Here is a 14158-nt window from a genome sequence, read left to right as displayed (position 1 = left end):
AGGTTGTAGATAGCGTTTTTGTTTGGTTGTTTTCTCTTCATGAATGCCATTTTTATTATAGTAGTGGGTTTTGATTTTTCTTGGGTTTTTATGGCAGTGGTAGTTATTTTTCAGGAACCAAACCCAGTACTCCCTTGAGGATTTCTTGTAAGGGTGGTCGTGTGGTAGTGAACTCCCACAGTTTTTGTTTGTCTGAGAAATATACTATTTGCCCTTCATTTCGGAAGGATAGCCTTGCAGGGTAGAGTATTCTTGGCTCGCAATCTTTGTCTTTTAGTATTTTGAATATATCACTTTTAGGGTTTGTGATGAGAAGTCTGATGTTAGCCTGATTGGGGATCCCTCTCTTTGTCTCTGAGTTTTGCCAATTTGACTATAACATGTCTTGGAGAGGGCCTTTTTGGGTTGAATACGTTTGGAGATCGTTGAGCTTCCTGGATCTGAAAATCTGTGATTTTTCCTATACCTGGGAAGTTCTGCCACTATTTTGTTGAATATGTTTTCAATGCAATCTCCGTTTTCCTCCCCTTCTGGGATACCCATGACTCGGATATTTGAGCACTTATGGTTGTCTGATATCTCTCTCAGATTTTCTTCAATGTCTTTGATTCTTTTTTCTTTTTTTGTCTTCCTGTGTTATTTCAAACAGCCCATCTTCAAGTTCAGAGGTTCTCTTTTCAACTTCGACAAACCTGCTGGTTAAACTCTCCATTGTGTTTTTTATTTCACTGAATTACTTCTTCAGTTCAGCTAGTTCTACTACATTTTTTTTCAGGACATTGATTTCCTTGTACATTTCCTCTTTCAGGTCCTGTATACTTTTCCTCGTTTCATCATGATGTCTAGCTGAGTTTTCTTGTATCTCATTCAGTTTCCTTAGAATTATCACTTGAAATTCCTTGTCAGTCATTTCAAGGGCTTCTTGTTCTATAGGATCTAGAGTTTGAGATTTATTAACTTTTGGTGGTGTACTTTCTTGATTTTTTGTATTTCTGGTATCTTTTTTTGATGTTTATTCATTGTGGCAGGGGGTTTCACAGTCAACCGGTTTGAGACTATTGACTGACTAAGATGTTGCTGTGGTTGCCAATTTGGTATGGCTACCTCCGTGACTGCTCAGTTGGCCTCTAGTGCCTTGTGTGTGTGGTTGCCTCGGGTCTTGGGCCTCTCCGGGGAGCCACCTCTCTGGTCAGCTTGGACTCTGCTGGGCTGCTGGATCATGGGGCGGTAACACAGGGTGTGTGATCTCTGCTGAGCTTCCACTTCCCATGCAGGACTTCTCCCTGTTCCGTGTGCTCTGGCCTGGGCTGCTGGATTACGCAGTGGTGACCCCACAGGGTGTGTCGTTTCTGTCGAGTCTCTGCCTCCCTAGCCGGACGTCTCCCCGCTCTGTGCGCACTGGGCTGATCCTGGACGTGTCTTCTGCAGCCCTCGTCTATCAGCTGGGCCTTCAAGACCATGCTCGGCACTGCCTCACCCAGGAAGTCTACCAGGTTTCTGCTAGGCGCAGATGACCGGTCGCTCTGGGTGCCTTTGTAGCACTGTGTAGATCTTTCTCGGGATTTATCACTTTCCTCCTGGTATTGCGGTTATTTGTGTACTTGTCTTATCTCCCACACCAGAATGTGAGCTCCTTGGGGGACGAGCCTGCAGCACACGGTTCACCTTTGAATCCCCCCGGCATGGACCGAGTCTGGTGCCTTCCTGCAGTCACCTCTCCAGCAGGTTCAAGCGAACTTGGGAACTCTCTGACCACAATATTCCCAACCAGAAATCAGTTAGGTGTTTTTCCGAACTGGTGGCCGCAGAGATGGTATCTGCCTCCCGGTAACAGGAAGTTTACCGGAGGCCAGAGCCCAGGGTGCAGTGGAGTGACAGTCGGCCCAGCCCGTACTTCCTTGCCCTCCTGATGCTGGCTGGGGACACCCCACGCCACCAGCCCCTCCAGAGAACCGTGGAGGGAGTGGGAGGGGAGGCCGGCCCGCAGGCCCCGGGAAGCCCCGTGCTGGGGCAAGCAAGTGGGAAGGCTCAGTGAGGAGCTGAGCCGGGCGAGGAGGACAGGCTTGGCCGAGTTGGGCCGGAGCTGCCACCACCTGAGAAAATGGGGGCAGCCCCGGGGCCGGTGAGTGGCCTGGTGGGGCAGGCGGAAGCCGGGTGGGCTTCCGCCCCCCTAGCAGGGCCGGGCCAGGGGTCACTCACAGGGCTGTGCCCTGTCGGGCGCCTCCCTCTCTGCCTCTGCCTTGTCACCGTCCTTGTTCTTGGCCGCCGCCGCCTCAGGCTGCTCACTCGGTCCCACGGCGCATCTTGGGCGCTCCCAGGAATCTTCTTTTATGCCGGCCTGAAACAGGAATATTTTATCACCTATTTTGTAAATGCAAATTTTTTAGTAGTTCTGGAAACATTTTTAAGAAGGAGGGAATCCCACCTTATCCCATGTTTTAAGTGTAAATGCTTTTTCTTGAGAGTTGAAATCATTTGCGGCTTGTTTATTTTTTGGTACAACCAGAAAATAGCGGAATATTTAATTACGGGAGGCTTTGTCTTGGGAGTCAGCTTTTTTGAGAGGGGTTGCGGAATAGCTGGCAGGTATGGGAACCCGAACCCACGGTCTCGGTGTTATAGGATGAGCTCTAACCAACTGAGCTAACCTGCCAGTCCTTGGGTGTCAGCTTAACATTACATAGATGGGTGGATAGTTTTTATATGCTAGAATACAAAGCATACTAAATGGTAATTTGGAGTCACAGTTGCGTATTTAATTTGTCTTGAACATTTAAAATTATTTCTATTCCCATGTTGTTTTTTAGTAAAATTGTTTCTTAAAGAAAACCACACCTTAATCGTTGCTCTCTCTGTCAGAATTGTGTGCACTCTGTAACATCTTTGGTTGTGGTAGTCCAGTTTTCCTAATGATTTTGTTAATGTGTATGACTGATTAAAAATTTGAGTACGTAGTGTATATGATATTCAGTTGTGGATTGGTGGGAGCGTTGTAACGGCTTACCAATATCTGGAGATACTGGTACTTGGTATCTTCCTAAGGAAAATTTGCCTCCAAATTTGAGGCTGGAAAGTCACTGGAATAACTTTTTTTAAAAAAAATCACAGTCCGTGGCTATGTTTTTTAATGTACTTATTTATTTTTATTTTTTATTTTAACTTCTCAATATACATTATATTTGATTTTCATGACCCTTTACCAGTTCCTCTTCCCCATTCCCTCTCTCCCCTCCCTTCCTTACATAATATCTGTTCACTTGTCTTAAAAAGTTCAAGGAATTGTTGTGATTGTTGTGTCTTCTCCCCCCCACACACCCTTTATTTGTTTGTGTGTTTATTTATTTATTTAATAAGTGAGAACATGTGGTATTTCTCTTTCTGTGCCTGACTTGTTTCACTTAATGTAATTTTCTCTAAGTCCATCCATGTTGCGAATGGTAGTATTTCATTCTTTTTTATAACAGAGTAGAATTCCATTGTGTAGCTATACCACAGTTTCCTTATCCACTCATCTGATGATGGACATTTGGGCTGGTTCCATACATGGCTTTTTAGAATTTCGGTACATATGGTAAGAATTGTGTACAAATTGAAATGTCTGTGTAATGATCCTCAATACAACCAATAAAATCTTGATTATAAAACAAAAGTCACTGAAGTGCACCCTTCCAATGGGGGAATTTTATGGTATGTAAATTATCCTCAAAAAGATCTTAATTTAAAAATTAAAAATAGCTCTACCTCTTCCTTTGGGTTTTTCAGTGTAGTGTGATAGCTGCTACTTGTAGTGACTATCTCTGGTAACTCAATGCTCTCTTTTGTCTTTTCAGTTTTCCAATGCCTGGTCAATGATTTTCATATATTAAATTCTATCAGGAGAAAATATATACTAAATGAATCATAAAAAATACAATAGTAAATGGCTAACATTTATTGAGAGCTAATACTAGGCCAAGCATCCTATATACTTTATCTTATTTGTCCCTCACAAATAATATAATGATGTTGGTTATGATTATAATCCCTACTTTAGGGAAGATGAAAAAAAGAGTCACAGAGAGGTTTAGTAATCTTCCCAAAGTAACAAATTAAATGGTGGAGTAGGATACCAAGTGAGGTCTATTTCCAAAGCCTAATTTCTTAATGATGGTTGCAACCCTACCCTGGAGTGTTTTATCATGTGTGACACTGCCAGATCAGTAACTACAGCCTGTGATGTCACAGAAGGTCAAGAAATTTGGTGGAAGCTATAGCTGCATTCATGGAGATGCTTCCCCGAGCTCTGCAGGGGTGTGTTGGTGCCCCCATCCCACACTAGCATTCTGTCCCAAGAACAGCAAGTGTGTAGAGGCCATCCTGACATTTAGTCTGTGTGTCTCCTTGGGCTCCTCTTAATTGTGATAGATTCTCAGACTCTCCTTGTTTTTGATGACCTTGACAATTTGAAGAGTATGAGCCAGATATCTTTGTTTTGTTTTGGCAGCTGGCTGGTTTGGGGATCCAAACCTTTGACCCTGCTGTTACCAACAACACGCTGTAACCAACTAAGCTAACTGGCCAGGCCCTGGACAGATATTTTGTAGAATGTCACTCAGTTGGGGCTTGTTTGATGTTTTTCTCATGATGAGACTGGGGTTATGGGTTTTAGGGAGGAAGACCACAGAGGTAAAGTGCCCTTCTCACCACATTATATCAAGGGTACATACTATCAACATGAATTGTCACTGTTGATGTTGACCTTGATCACCTGGCTGATGTAGTGTTTGTCAGGTTTCTCCATTTTAAACTTTCTCTTTTTCCCCAGTTCCATACTGTACTCTTTGAAAGGAAGTCACTATTTACAGCCCATACTTAAGGTGTGGGGAGTTATGCCCCATTTCCTTAAGGGCAGGGTATCTACATAAACTATTTGGAATTATTCTGCAGAGAGTTTGTCTCTTCTCCCTTATTTATTTATTTGATTATTTATGTCAGTATGAAGCCATGGATATTTATTTTATACTTTGGGTTACAATCCAGTACTGCTTTATTTTATCACTTAAATTATTCCTATTTTGGCCATTGAGAGTTCTTTTAGTCGGCTATAGTATCCCTTTGATGTACTCCCACCACTGTGTTTTATTGAGCACTTCCTTACTTTCTGACACAAGATGCCCTTGACCTAGAATCGGCCATTTCTCTAAGAAGCTCTGGTTCCTTTAATTAGAAAATGGTATTAGAAACCAAGATCTAGGCGCTAGGTGTGTTCATTGCTACTGAGATATTATTGCTTCTAGGCCCTCCCAGCTGTCAGAGCAAGTAAATATATGGATGAATATTTACTAACCATCCCCCCAACACCATTTTTTTTTTTTTTTGGTGGCTGGCCTGTAAGGAGATCTGAACCCTTGACCTTGGTGTTAACCCTTCTGTATATACATATTTATGAATATATATGCATATATATGGGTGTGTGCGTGTGCCTATGTATCTGTAAGCTAAACATGAATTCATATTGATGTCCTTCAGCTCTAATCCATTACCACCTGGGTCATTCTAGCCATCCCTGCTTGCTTATCTGTAAACTTCCACTGCAAAAGTGAGAAACCTGGCTCTCACCATCTGCCATTCCTTTACTTAATCATTCATTTCCAGGATACCTGTACAGTGTTTTTGGAATTGTTAACCCATATACCCACAGAAACAACTTTATTAACTAGAGTACAGTACTTGTATGCAGTCTTACAGATTCCACTCATTTCCAAAGTTACTTAGGTCAGCACCCTTTTTCCCCACCCCTTCAGAGAGGTCGTTTCATACATTTGTAATAGTTAAATCCTTTTATCACAGTCTGTATTCTATCTGGGATCCTCTGATCTGCTACATAATTTTTTAAAAATTTTAGATTAATAGTGACTGATTAATGTATACAATAAGGTTAATGTATACAATAAGGTTCACTGTTACTGCAAAGTTCTGTGGGTTTTACTAATGCATAGTGTTGTGTATCCATCATTACAGTATCATAGAGAATAGTTTCATCACCCTAAAAATATCCTCTGGGTTTTACCTATTCAGTCACACCCCTACCCTGCACTTGCTTGTTTCATTTAACAATATATCCTGGAGATTACTCCATAGTGGTATATACATCTGTATATTCCTCTATCCTCTTCAAAGCTGTATATTACTCCATTGTGTAGATGTACTGTTGTGTATTCAACCAGTCCTTTATTGATAGGGTTCTTTCCAGACTTTTGCTGCCACAAATAACCCTGCAATGAATTAGTAGGTAGCACTTTTGAATACCTATTGCATGCTTTTTTTTTTTTTTTTTGGCAGCTAACCAGTAAGGGGATCTGAATTCTTGACCTTGGTGTTACCAACACCAGGCTCTAACCAACTGAGCCAACCAGCCAGCCCTTATCACATGCTTTTCATACGTTATCCTACGTAATTCTCACCACCATCCTGCAAGATATCCTCATTTTACCTCCGAGGAACTTGAGACTACTGGGTTGTCCAAGGTCTCATCACCATGAGGGTTATGTGTTGTTTTCCATTGTATTCCTGACATTTTATTGAATGAATGAGTGTAGCTCAACTAGTAAATGGCAGTGCATGGAACTGAAGCCAGGGCTGTGAGCCTTGACATATCTAGCCCCAAAGGCTGCATTCATTACAGTCTAGTAGTAGGAATGGCCACCCCCAGGGAGTGCACAAGATCATCCATTGGTTTGTGGAAAGAATATATTAGGACGTCCTATTAGGTTTTTATCCCATCCTTTACAAAACATCCATTTTTGTGGATATTTTATAATTAAATAAAAGAAAAACATTGAGGATATGTATAGACTTTACATGAATAAATAAATATGCATATATTGGGCAATATGCTCAGATGTTGTTGGTGTTGCTAAGAGTGCATGATTAAAACAGTTTAAAGACCACAGCCTTCTAAGATGTTGAGATTTTATTAACTCTACCTCCCCTATGTATTCCCTTCTAACAGTGGTTCTCATCTGGGGGTGATTTTGCCCCCCAAAAGACATTTGGCAATGTTTGGGTACATTTTTGATTATCATAATAGGAGCAAGGGTGCTGCTGGCACCTAATGAGTAGAGACCAGTAATGCTGCTAAAGATCCTACAAATCACAAGATAGTCCCCACAACAAGAGTTATCCAGTCCAAAATATCAATAACACTGAGGTTGAGAAACCCTGTCTTATACCTATATTAAGAGAGAAAAATGAAGAGGAGAGAGTAGAGTGCAGAAAAGTAAGTACAGTGTTATCTATTTCTGTAGATCTGACACCTGTTAGGTTTATATGCTCAATTAATGCCAATTGAACACAGCTGAGGAATGTTAGAAAGCACTAACTAGAAAGGCTTGGGGAGTGGGGGAAGTAAAAGGACTGGAAGGGGAGGAAGCACAGGACAAGAAGAAAAGGAAAGGGAGGAGAGAAATATGGAAAGGAGTTGTGGCAGATTACACTTTACAAGATGATTACAAGATCTCTCACTCCACATGCTCTTACAATGGGACATTGACACTCACATTGCAAATAGAGTCTGTATTTCCTCCCCTTGAATCTAAATGAGCATGTGACTCCAGCAGAAGTGATGCTATGTCATAAAAGGTGGTACAGTTTCCAACTGGTCTTTTTGGGATTCTTGCTTCACCATGAAGAAGTGAAGAGATCACATGAAGAGTCCACATTAGATGCTCTGACATCTGAAGTCAGATGCCCCAACTGAGGTCCCAACTGACATCCAGCATCAACTGCCAGACGTGGGAATGAAGATGCCCCTGGAGAATACAGTCCCTTGACAATAAGTCACCCCCAGCCTTTGAGTCTTTCCAGCTGAGGACCCAGACATTGTGCAGTAGATCCAAGCTATCCCTATTTTACCCTATCTGAATTCCCAACCCACAGACTCTGTGAACATAATACAATGGTTGTGTCAGACCACTTAGTTTTGAGGTGGTTTGTTATACAGCATAAAGAACTAGAACAGGGGCTGGCTGGTTAGTTCAGTTGGTTAGAGCATGGTACTGACAACACCAAAGTCAAGGGTCTGATTCCTGTACTGGCCAGTTACCAAAAAACGAAACAAAACAAACAGGGTGTAGGGACATGCTGTGGGTTCTTGGACAGTCATTGGTTGTGTGCTTTATATATTGGTTAGGGTAATGCTAGATGCTGTAACATATAAACCCCAAATTTTAGTGGTTTAACACAATAGAAGTTTATTTCTTACATATTTGTTCAGTACAGTGTTCTTGGTTGGTGGACAGCCTTCCATTGTCATTCAAGAACTTGGATTACTATCATCCCGTGGCTTTTCTATTCCCCAAAGATTGGAGTCCTCTGCATCCAGAAGGCAAAATAAGGAAAAGAAAATGGAGAAGGCACACCTGCTTTACTATCTTGTCACAGAAGTGACAGTCATACAGTCCTTCTGCTCACATTTTATTGGAGAGAAGTGGACACATGACCCTACCAAGATCCGAGGGAGGCTGGGAAATGTAGTCCCTGGTTGATCAGCCACTTTAGAGAAACTCTATTATGCAAAGGGGAGCATGAATTCTGCCAGACTTTAGAACTCAACTTAATGAATTAATGTGATGACCATGACAAAGTTCTCCCTCTCTCCCACTTCCTTTCTTTTTATCTCCCCGGAATAGAGGTGGGGTAAAAGGATGGAGTAAAAGGGATGGCATTTTGCTCATCCCATGGCTTTTGAGACCAACCCTTACTTGATTTAATGGTAAACTAGAGGATACTGTAGCATGGTAGTTAGATGATTGGACTCTGGAGCCAGGTGCCTGAATTCAAATTCTAGCTCTTTTACTAGATATGAGACTTTGAGCAAGTTACTTGACCTTCCTAAGCCTCAGTTTCCCCATTTGTAAGATGACAGTGATGCTAATAAGAACACTTAACATATGGGATTGTTTTGAGGGTTAATTCTTGTAAGATAGTTATTCCTGGCACATAGTACCAATAATTGTTAGCTACTGCTATAAAAAAAATGGAGTATCAGCTTCTACAGAATCCACCTCTTCCTGGTATAATAAACACTGTCCCCTCATGCCTCTTCTATGCTCTCTTGTCCACCAGACATAAAAACAAGATGTTTTCCCTTTTTAAATTGGTAAAGTTATAAAGTAGAAATCCCTTCAATAAATTTAGACATTTTAATAACTCATATCCAAGTAAGATGGGTTTTTAAAAAATGTCTAAACCAAATATTTCCCTCTGTGAGCAAGGGTTGATCCACTTTTGGGGGCACAACTCTGTCAATTAATCTGAAGCATGGTTCCCCTGTGTGAAGTTAAATAAGGTGAGATGGAACTTTTTCATTGTTTTCAAAAGACTGAGCAGAGAAGAAAGGGGTCTTGATGCAGCATCTGAAGCAAAGTCCAGCGTTTCTCCCTTAGTACTCCCTAATCTTGAGATCACAGGCCAACTTTTCAGTAGATTGCTGCATTTGGCTATCTTGGAGCGGGTTGGGGGGTGGGGTGCAGTGAGTGCATAAGTGGGTACCACAGACTTGGAGGAATTCAGGGTACTGGGGGGACGTGAAACCCCAGATGGGACGATCCAGCCTGAGCGTGTGCGTGGTGGGAGTGGGGAGGTGGGGCTGATGGCTCCACATTCTCGTTCACTCTACCTTTTCTCTTACTCCTTTTATTCTACCACCATCTCTTTTCTACCAACCCCCAAAATGTAAGATTTTATGCTGGATAGGGAAAGATGTATTTTATTTTTGAAAGAGAAATGTTTTAGAAAACCAGAAGTAGATGAGGGAAAAAGGGACCATCTGCTTTGGACAGCTGGTGTATTAAGTGCTATTTTATGTAAACATAGGGTTTCAAGTATAAAGCTGTAAGATTTGATGCCTTTCATCAAACTTATTATATTTTGGAAGTATTTATAATGATTCATCAAGTTTATTATATTCTGGAAGTATCTGTAATCAGTAATTAAGGTGGATATTTTGTAAGTACTCAAAATTAGTATTGTAGGTAGTAATCACCTCATTCTTTTCTGGTCAGGACCCTGGTTGCTTAAGTATCTATATCCGTTAACTTGACAAGGATCAAATATTTATTACCCATCTGATTTCATTAAGGAGGGAGAAGGAGGGAGGAAAAAAAGGGAAGCAAGAGGGAACAAAAGAAGGCAGTGGGAATACGTATCAATAATTACCGCCTTGTTTTCCTCTGCTGCAGCGAGGGCTTCAGGTTGTTTATTTTGCAAGTAATACATGGTATCAAGCACCTAATATAAAATTTCGGCTTGGCATGACTTACAGTTGAATCATATCACTCTGCGTTGGCTTTTTTTTTTGGACTACAAAGACTACAAAGATCATAAAGATCCCTAACTAAATCCACCTGTGTCCAGGGTTGAGGAAGGGGAGGAGAGTGGAGGTATTTTTCACATGGAGAGCCTTGAGTTCTACAATCGAAGGTTGTAATGCAATTCTCATCATATTTTTTTGACTCAGATTTATTGTACCATCAGCTCTGGTATATATTATTCAAAACTTGTTGAAATGTGCTTAAGTTTATTTCAGCTACCAGTAGGCTTACCTCTCTAGTTTCAGTGATAATGTTTAGAGCCATGTTTTTCAAAACTCAGATTAACACTGAGTAGTGAGTCTTGGCCACTATTTTTTTTTTTTTTTTTTAATACAATAAGTCAGAAGCCATCACACACAGTAAGGGTAAGTATCCATCAATGAATGAATGGATAAACAAAATGTGGTACAGGTTGAATATCCCTTATCCAAAATACTTGGGACCAGAAGTGTGCTGGGTTTTTTCAGATTCTGAAATATTTGCATATACATAATGAGATATCTTGGGGATGGGACCCAAGTCTAAACAGGAAATTCATTTATGTTCTATATACATATTATACACATAGCCTGAAGGTAATTTTATACAATATTTTAAACAATTTTGTGCACAAAACACATGACCTGTCAAGTGGGTCAGGCATGAATTTTTTTTTTGGCTGCTGGCTGGTACAGGAATGGAACCTGAGACCTTGTTATCAGCAGAATGCTCTAACCAACTGAGCTAACCGGCTAGCCCTACTAGTGTTTATTTTATGCTAAATTTATTCTCATGCCATAAGTTTTCGTTTCTTCATTATCTTTTTCTCTGTGCAACCTCCTCTGTTGGTTTAGGAACAATTTGTTCCTTTTCAGTAAGGCTCATCTCCATGTGGAAGGGGAAGCTCACACATGGGTTAATCTGACCATGAGGTCTATAAGTACAGCAGCAAAGACCAGAGAATCTACATCTAAACCCTTAAGTTCAGCATTACTCTGCATTTTTAAGCATGTGTAGCAAACATTCAGCACTTTTTGGGGGCCATCGACCCTGTGTCCAGCCCGTTTGGCCTGGGCACACCTACCAACCACACCATGGTAACACCAGAACAGTACTCATTGCTTCTGTAAAGTGACATCTTTCAGACACTTGCTGGCTTTTTGGATTTGCATATCTTTGATGGCCCAGTTTCACGGGTGTTCTTAAAGTGAATATGAAGATTTGAACCTCTTGATTTACATGATTTTGTGGGGTTTTCTGGGTCAAGTGAATAGTGAGTGAACCATTTTCACAGATCACCTTAGACAGCTTACGGGAAGAGAGATGTGGACTTTTCTACTTGTGGCATCATGTCGGTGCTCAAAAAGTTTCAAATTTTGGAGCATTTTTGATTTTCAGGTTAGGGATGCTCAACCTGTATATAAATACAATGGATTATTATTCAACTGTGAAAAAAGGAAGGAAATTCTGACAAGTGCTAAAACATGAATGAACCTTGAGGACACTACACTAAGCAATAGAAGCCAGTCACAAAAAGACAAATACTGTATGATTCCATTTATATAAGGTACCTAGAACAGTCAAATTCATAGAGACAGAAAGTAGAATCGTGGTTGTCACGGCTGAGCGCAGAAGGGAATTGGGAGCTGTTCCTTAACAGGTATAGAGTATCAGTTTTGCAAGATGAAAAGAGTTCTAGAGATTGGCCAACAATGTGAATGTACTTAACACTACTCAACTGTATGCTTAAAAATGGTGAAGATGGTAAATTTTATGTTACATACACTTTATCACAGTTTTTAACAAAAGCAGTCTGGGAAAAATGATGAAATACAGAACAATGATTTCAACGACTGTGGATTTCTTATCAGAAACCGTGGAAGAAAGAAGACAGTGGAACATCTTTAAAGTGCCAGAAATCTGGTTTTCCTACTGCCCCAGCCACAAGTCCCAGCAGCTCAGGTGGCAGGAGGAGCGGCAGTGGCCAGGCAGCCCAGCTCCGCGAGGGCTCTCGGTGCGACGCAGCCCCGCAGGCACCAGCAGGCGCCCTCCCCACTGCCAGGATGCCCAAGAGGAAGGTCGGTTCAACCGAAGGCAGCGAAGGGAGAGCCCAGGATGTCGGTGAGGTTGTCAGCTAAACCTGTTGTGCAAAAATAGAAACAAAGCCAAAAAAGGCAGCAGCAAAGAAAAAATCTTAAGACAAAAAAGTGAAACCAAAAGGGAAAAGCAGGACAAAGGGAAAACAGGCCGAAGTGACTAACCAAGAATCTAAAGACTTACCTGTAGAAAATGGAGAAACTAAAAACGAGGAGACTCCAGCCTCAGATGAAGCAGGAGAGAAAGAAGCCAAGTCAGATTAATAGTATCTACCGTGTCTTCAGTGGTCCCTGTCACCCTTGTACAATCCAGAGGAATATTTTATAAACTATTTTGTAAATGCAAGTTTTTTAGTTGTTCTGGAAACATTTTTAAGAAGGAGAGAATCCTTTCTCATCCCATTTTTTAAGTGTAAATGCTTTAATTTAAGAGGTGAAATCATCTGCTGGTTGTTTATTTTGTAGTACAATCAGAAAATAGTGGAATACTGAATTATGGGAGGCTTGACTGTCTTGGGTGTCAGCTTAACATTACATAGATGGGTGGGTAGTTTTTATATCCTATAAGACAAAGCATATTAAATGGCAATTTAGAGTCATAGTTGTACATTTAATGTATCTTGAACATTTAAAATTACTTCTATTCCCATGTTGTTTTTTAGTAGAATTGTTCCTTATAGAAAACTATTTAATTGTTCCTCTCCCTGTCAGAATTGTGTGCACTCTGTAACATCTTTGGTCATGGTAGTCCAGTTTTCCTAATAATTTTGTTAATGTATTGTGAATGATTGAAAATTTGAGTACGTAGTGTACATGATATTAAATTGTGAATTGGTGGGACTTATGTCCTACTAACATGTGGAGATACTAGCACTTCATATCCTCTTAAGAAAAATTTGCCCCCAAATTTGAAGCTGGAAAGTCGCTGGAATAACTTTTCAAAAAAAATCACAATATGTGGCTTTTTAGAATTCCAGTACATACATTAAGAATTGTATACAAACTGAAATGTCTGTGTAATGATCCTGAACACAACCAATAAAATCTCATTTATGAAAGAAAAAAAAATGCCAGAAATACACACGCGTGCGCGCGCGCGCACACACACACACACACACACACACACACACACACAATCTATATCCAGAGGAAATATATTCCGTAATGAAAGCAAAATACCTTCTCAGATGAAGGAAAACTAAGAATTGTTGGTAGACCCACACTAAAAGAAGTGATAAAGTTTTTCAGGCTAAAGGGAAATAACAATTTCAGAAGGAAACTTGGAACTTAAGGAATGAGGGAAGAGATAAATGGTAACTATCTCCTCTTAGTTCTTTAAAATATGTATGACAATTGGAAACAATATTGTAACAATATCTGGTAAGGCTTTCATCGTATGTAGATGTCATTCATATAACAACTATAACATTAGGGGAGGGAGGGGGAAGGTAAAAAAAGACCTAAATGGTTAAGTCTTCTACATTTTACAGGAAGTGATAAAATATTAACTGTAAGTAAACTGTGAGCAATCAGGTACTTATGTATACTATAATTCTTAGATTAAAAAAATACAGAGATAGCCAAAAGTCAATAGACACATTAAAATATTCAAACATTCGGATCCCCCTACCAGCCAGCCACACACACATGCACACACACACACAAAATTCAAACAATTAAAAAGGTGGCAGGAAAGGGGGGAAAGAGAAACAAACAGAAAACAAATAAAAT

At 40.5% G+C, this 14158-nt stretch overlaps 1 protein-coding gene across 1 annotated transcript in view; it reads right to left on the bottom strand.

Annotated features, from left to right (window-relative positions):
* Window positions 1-11892: 11892 nt before the first annotated feature.
* Window positions 11893-14158, bottom strand: part of TBC1D22B (TBC1 domain family member 22B) — a 70060-nt gene continuing 67794 nt past the window's right edge. The window contains exon 13 of the mRNA XM_063096546.1: window positions 11893-12471. Within this exon, the coding sequence (XP_062952616.1) occupies window positions 12466-12471 (6 nt within the window). The 3' untranslated portion in view covers window positions 11893-12465. The remainder of the gene's footprint in view (window positions 12472-14158) is intronic.

Source organism: Cynocephalus volans, chromosome 5 (genome assembly GCF_027409185.1).
Source record: "Cynocephalus volans isolate mCynVol1 chromosome 5, mCynVol1.pri, whole genome shotgun sequence".
NCBI lineage: Eukaryota > Metazoa > Chordata > Mammalia > Dermoptera > Cynocephalidae > Cynocephalus > Cynocephalus volans.
Note: the sequence above shows the minus strand (reverse complement) of the source record. Positions and strands in the feature narration are given on the sequence as shown.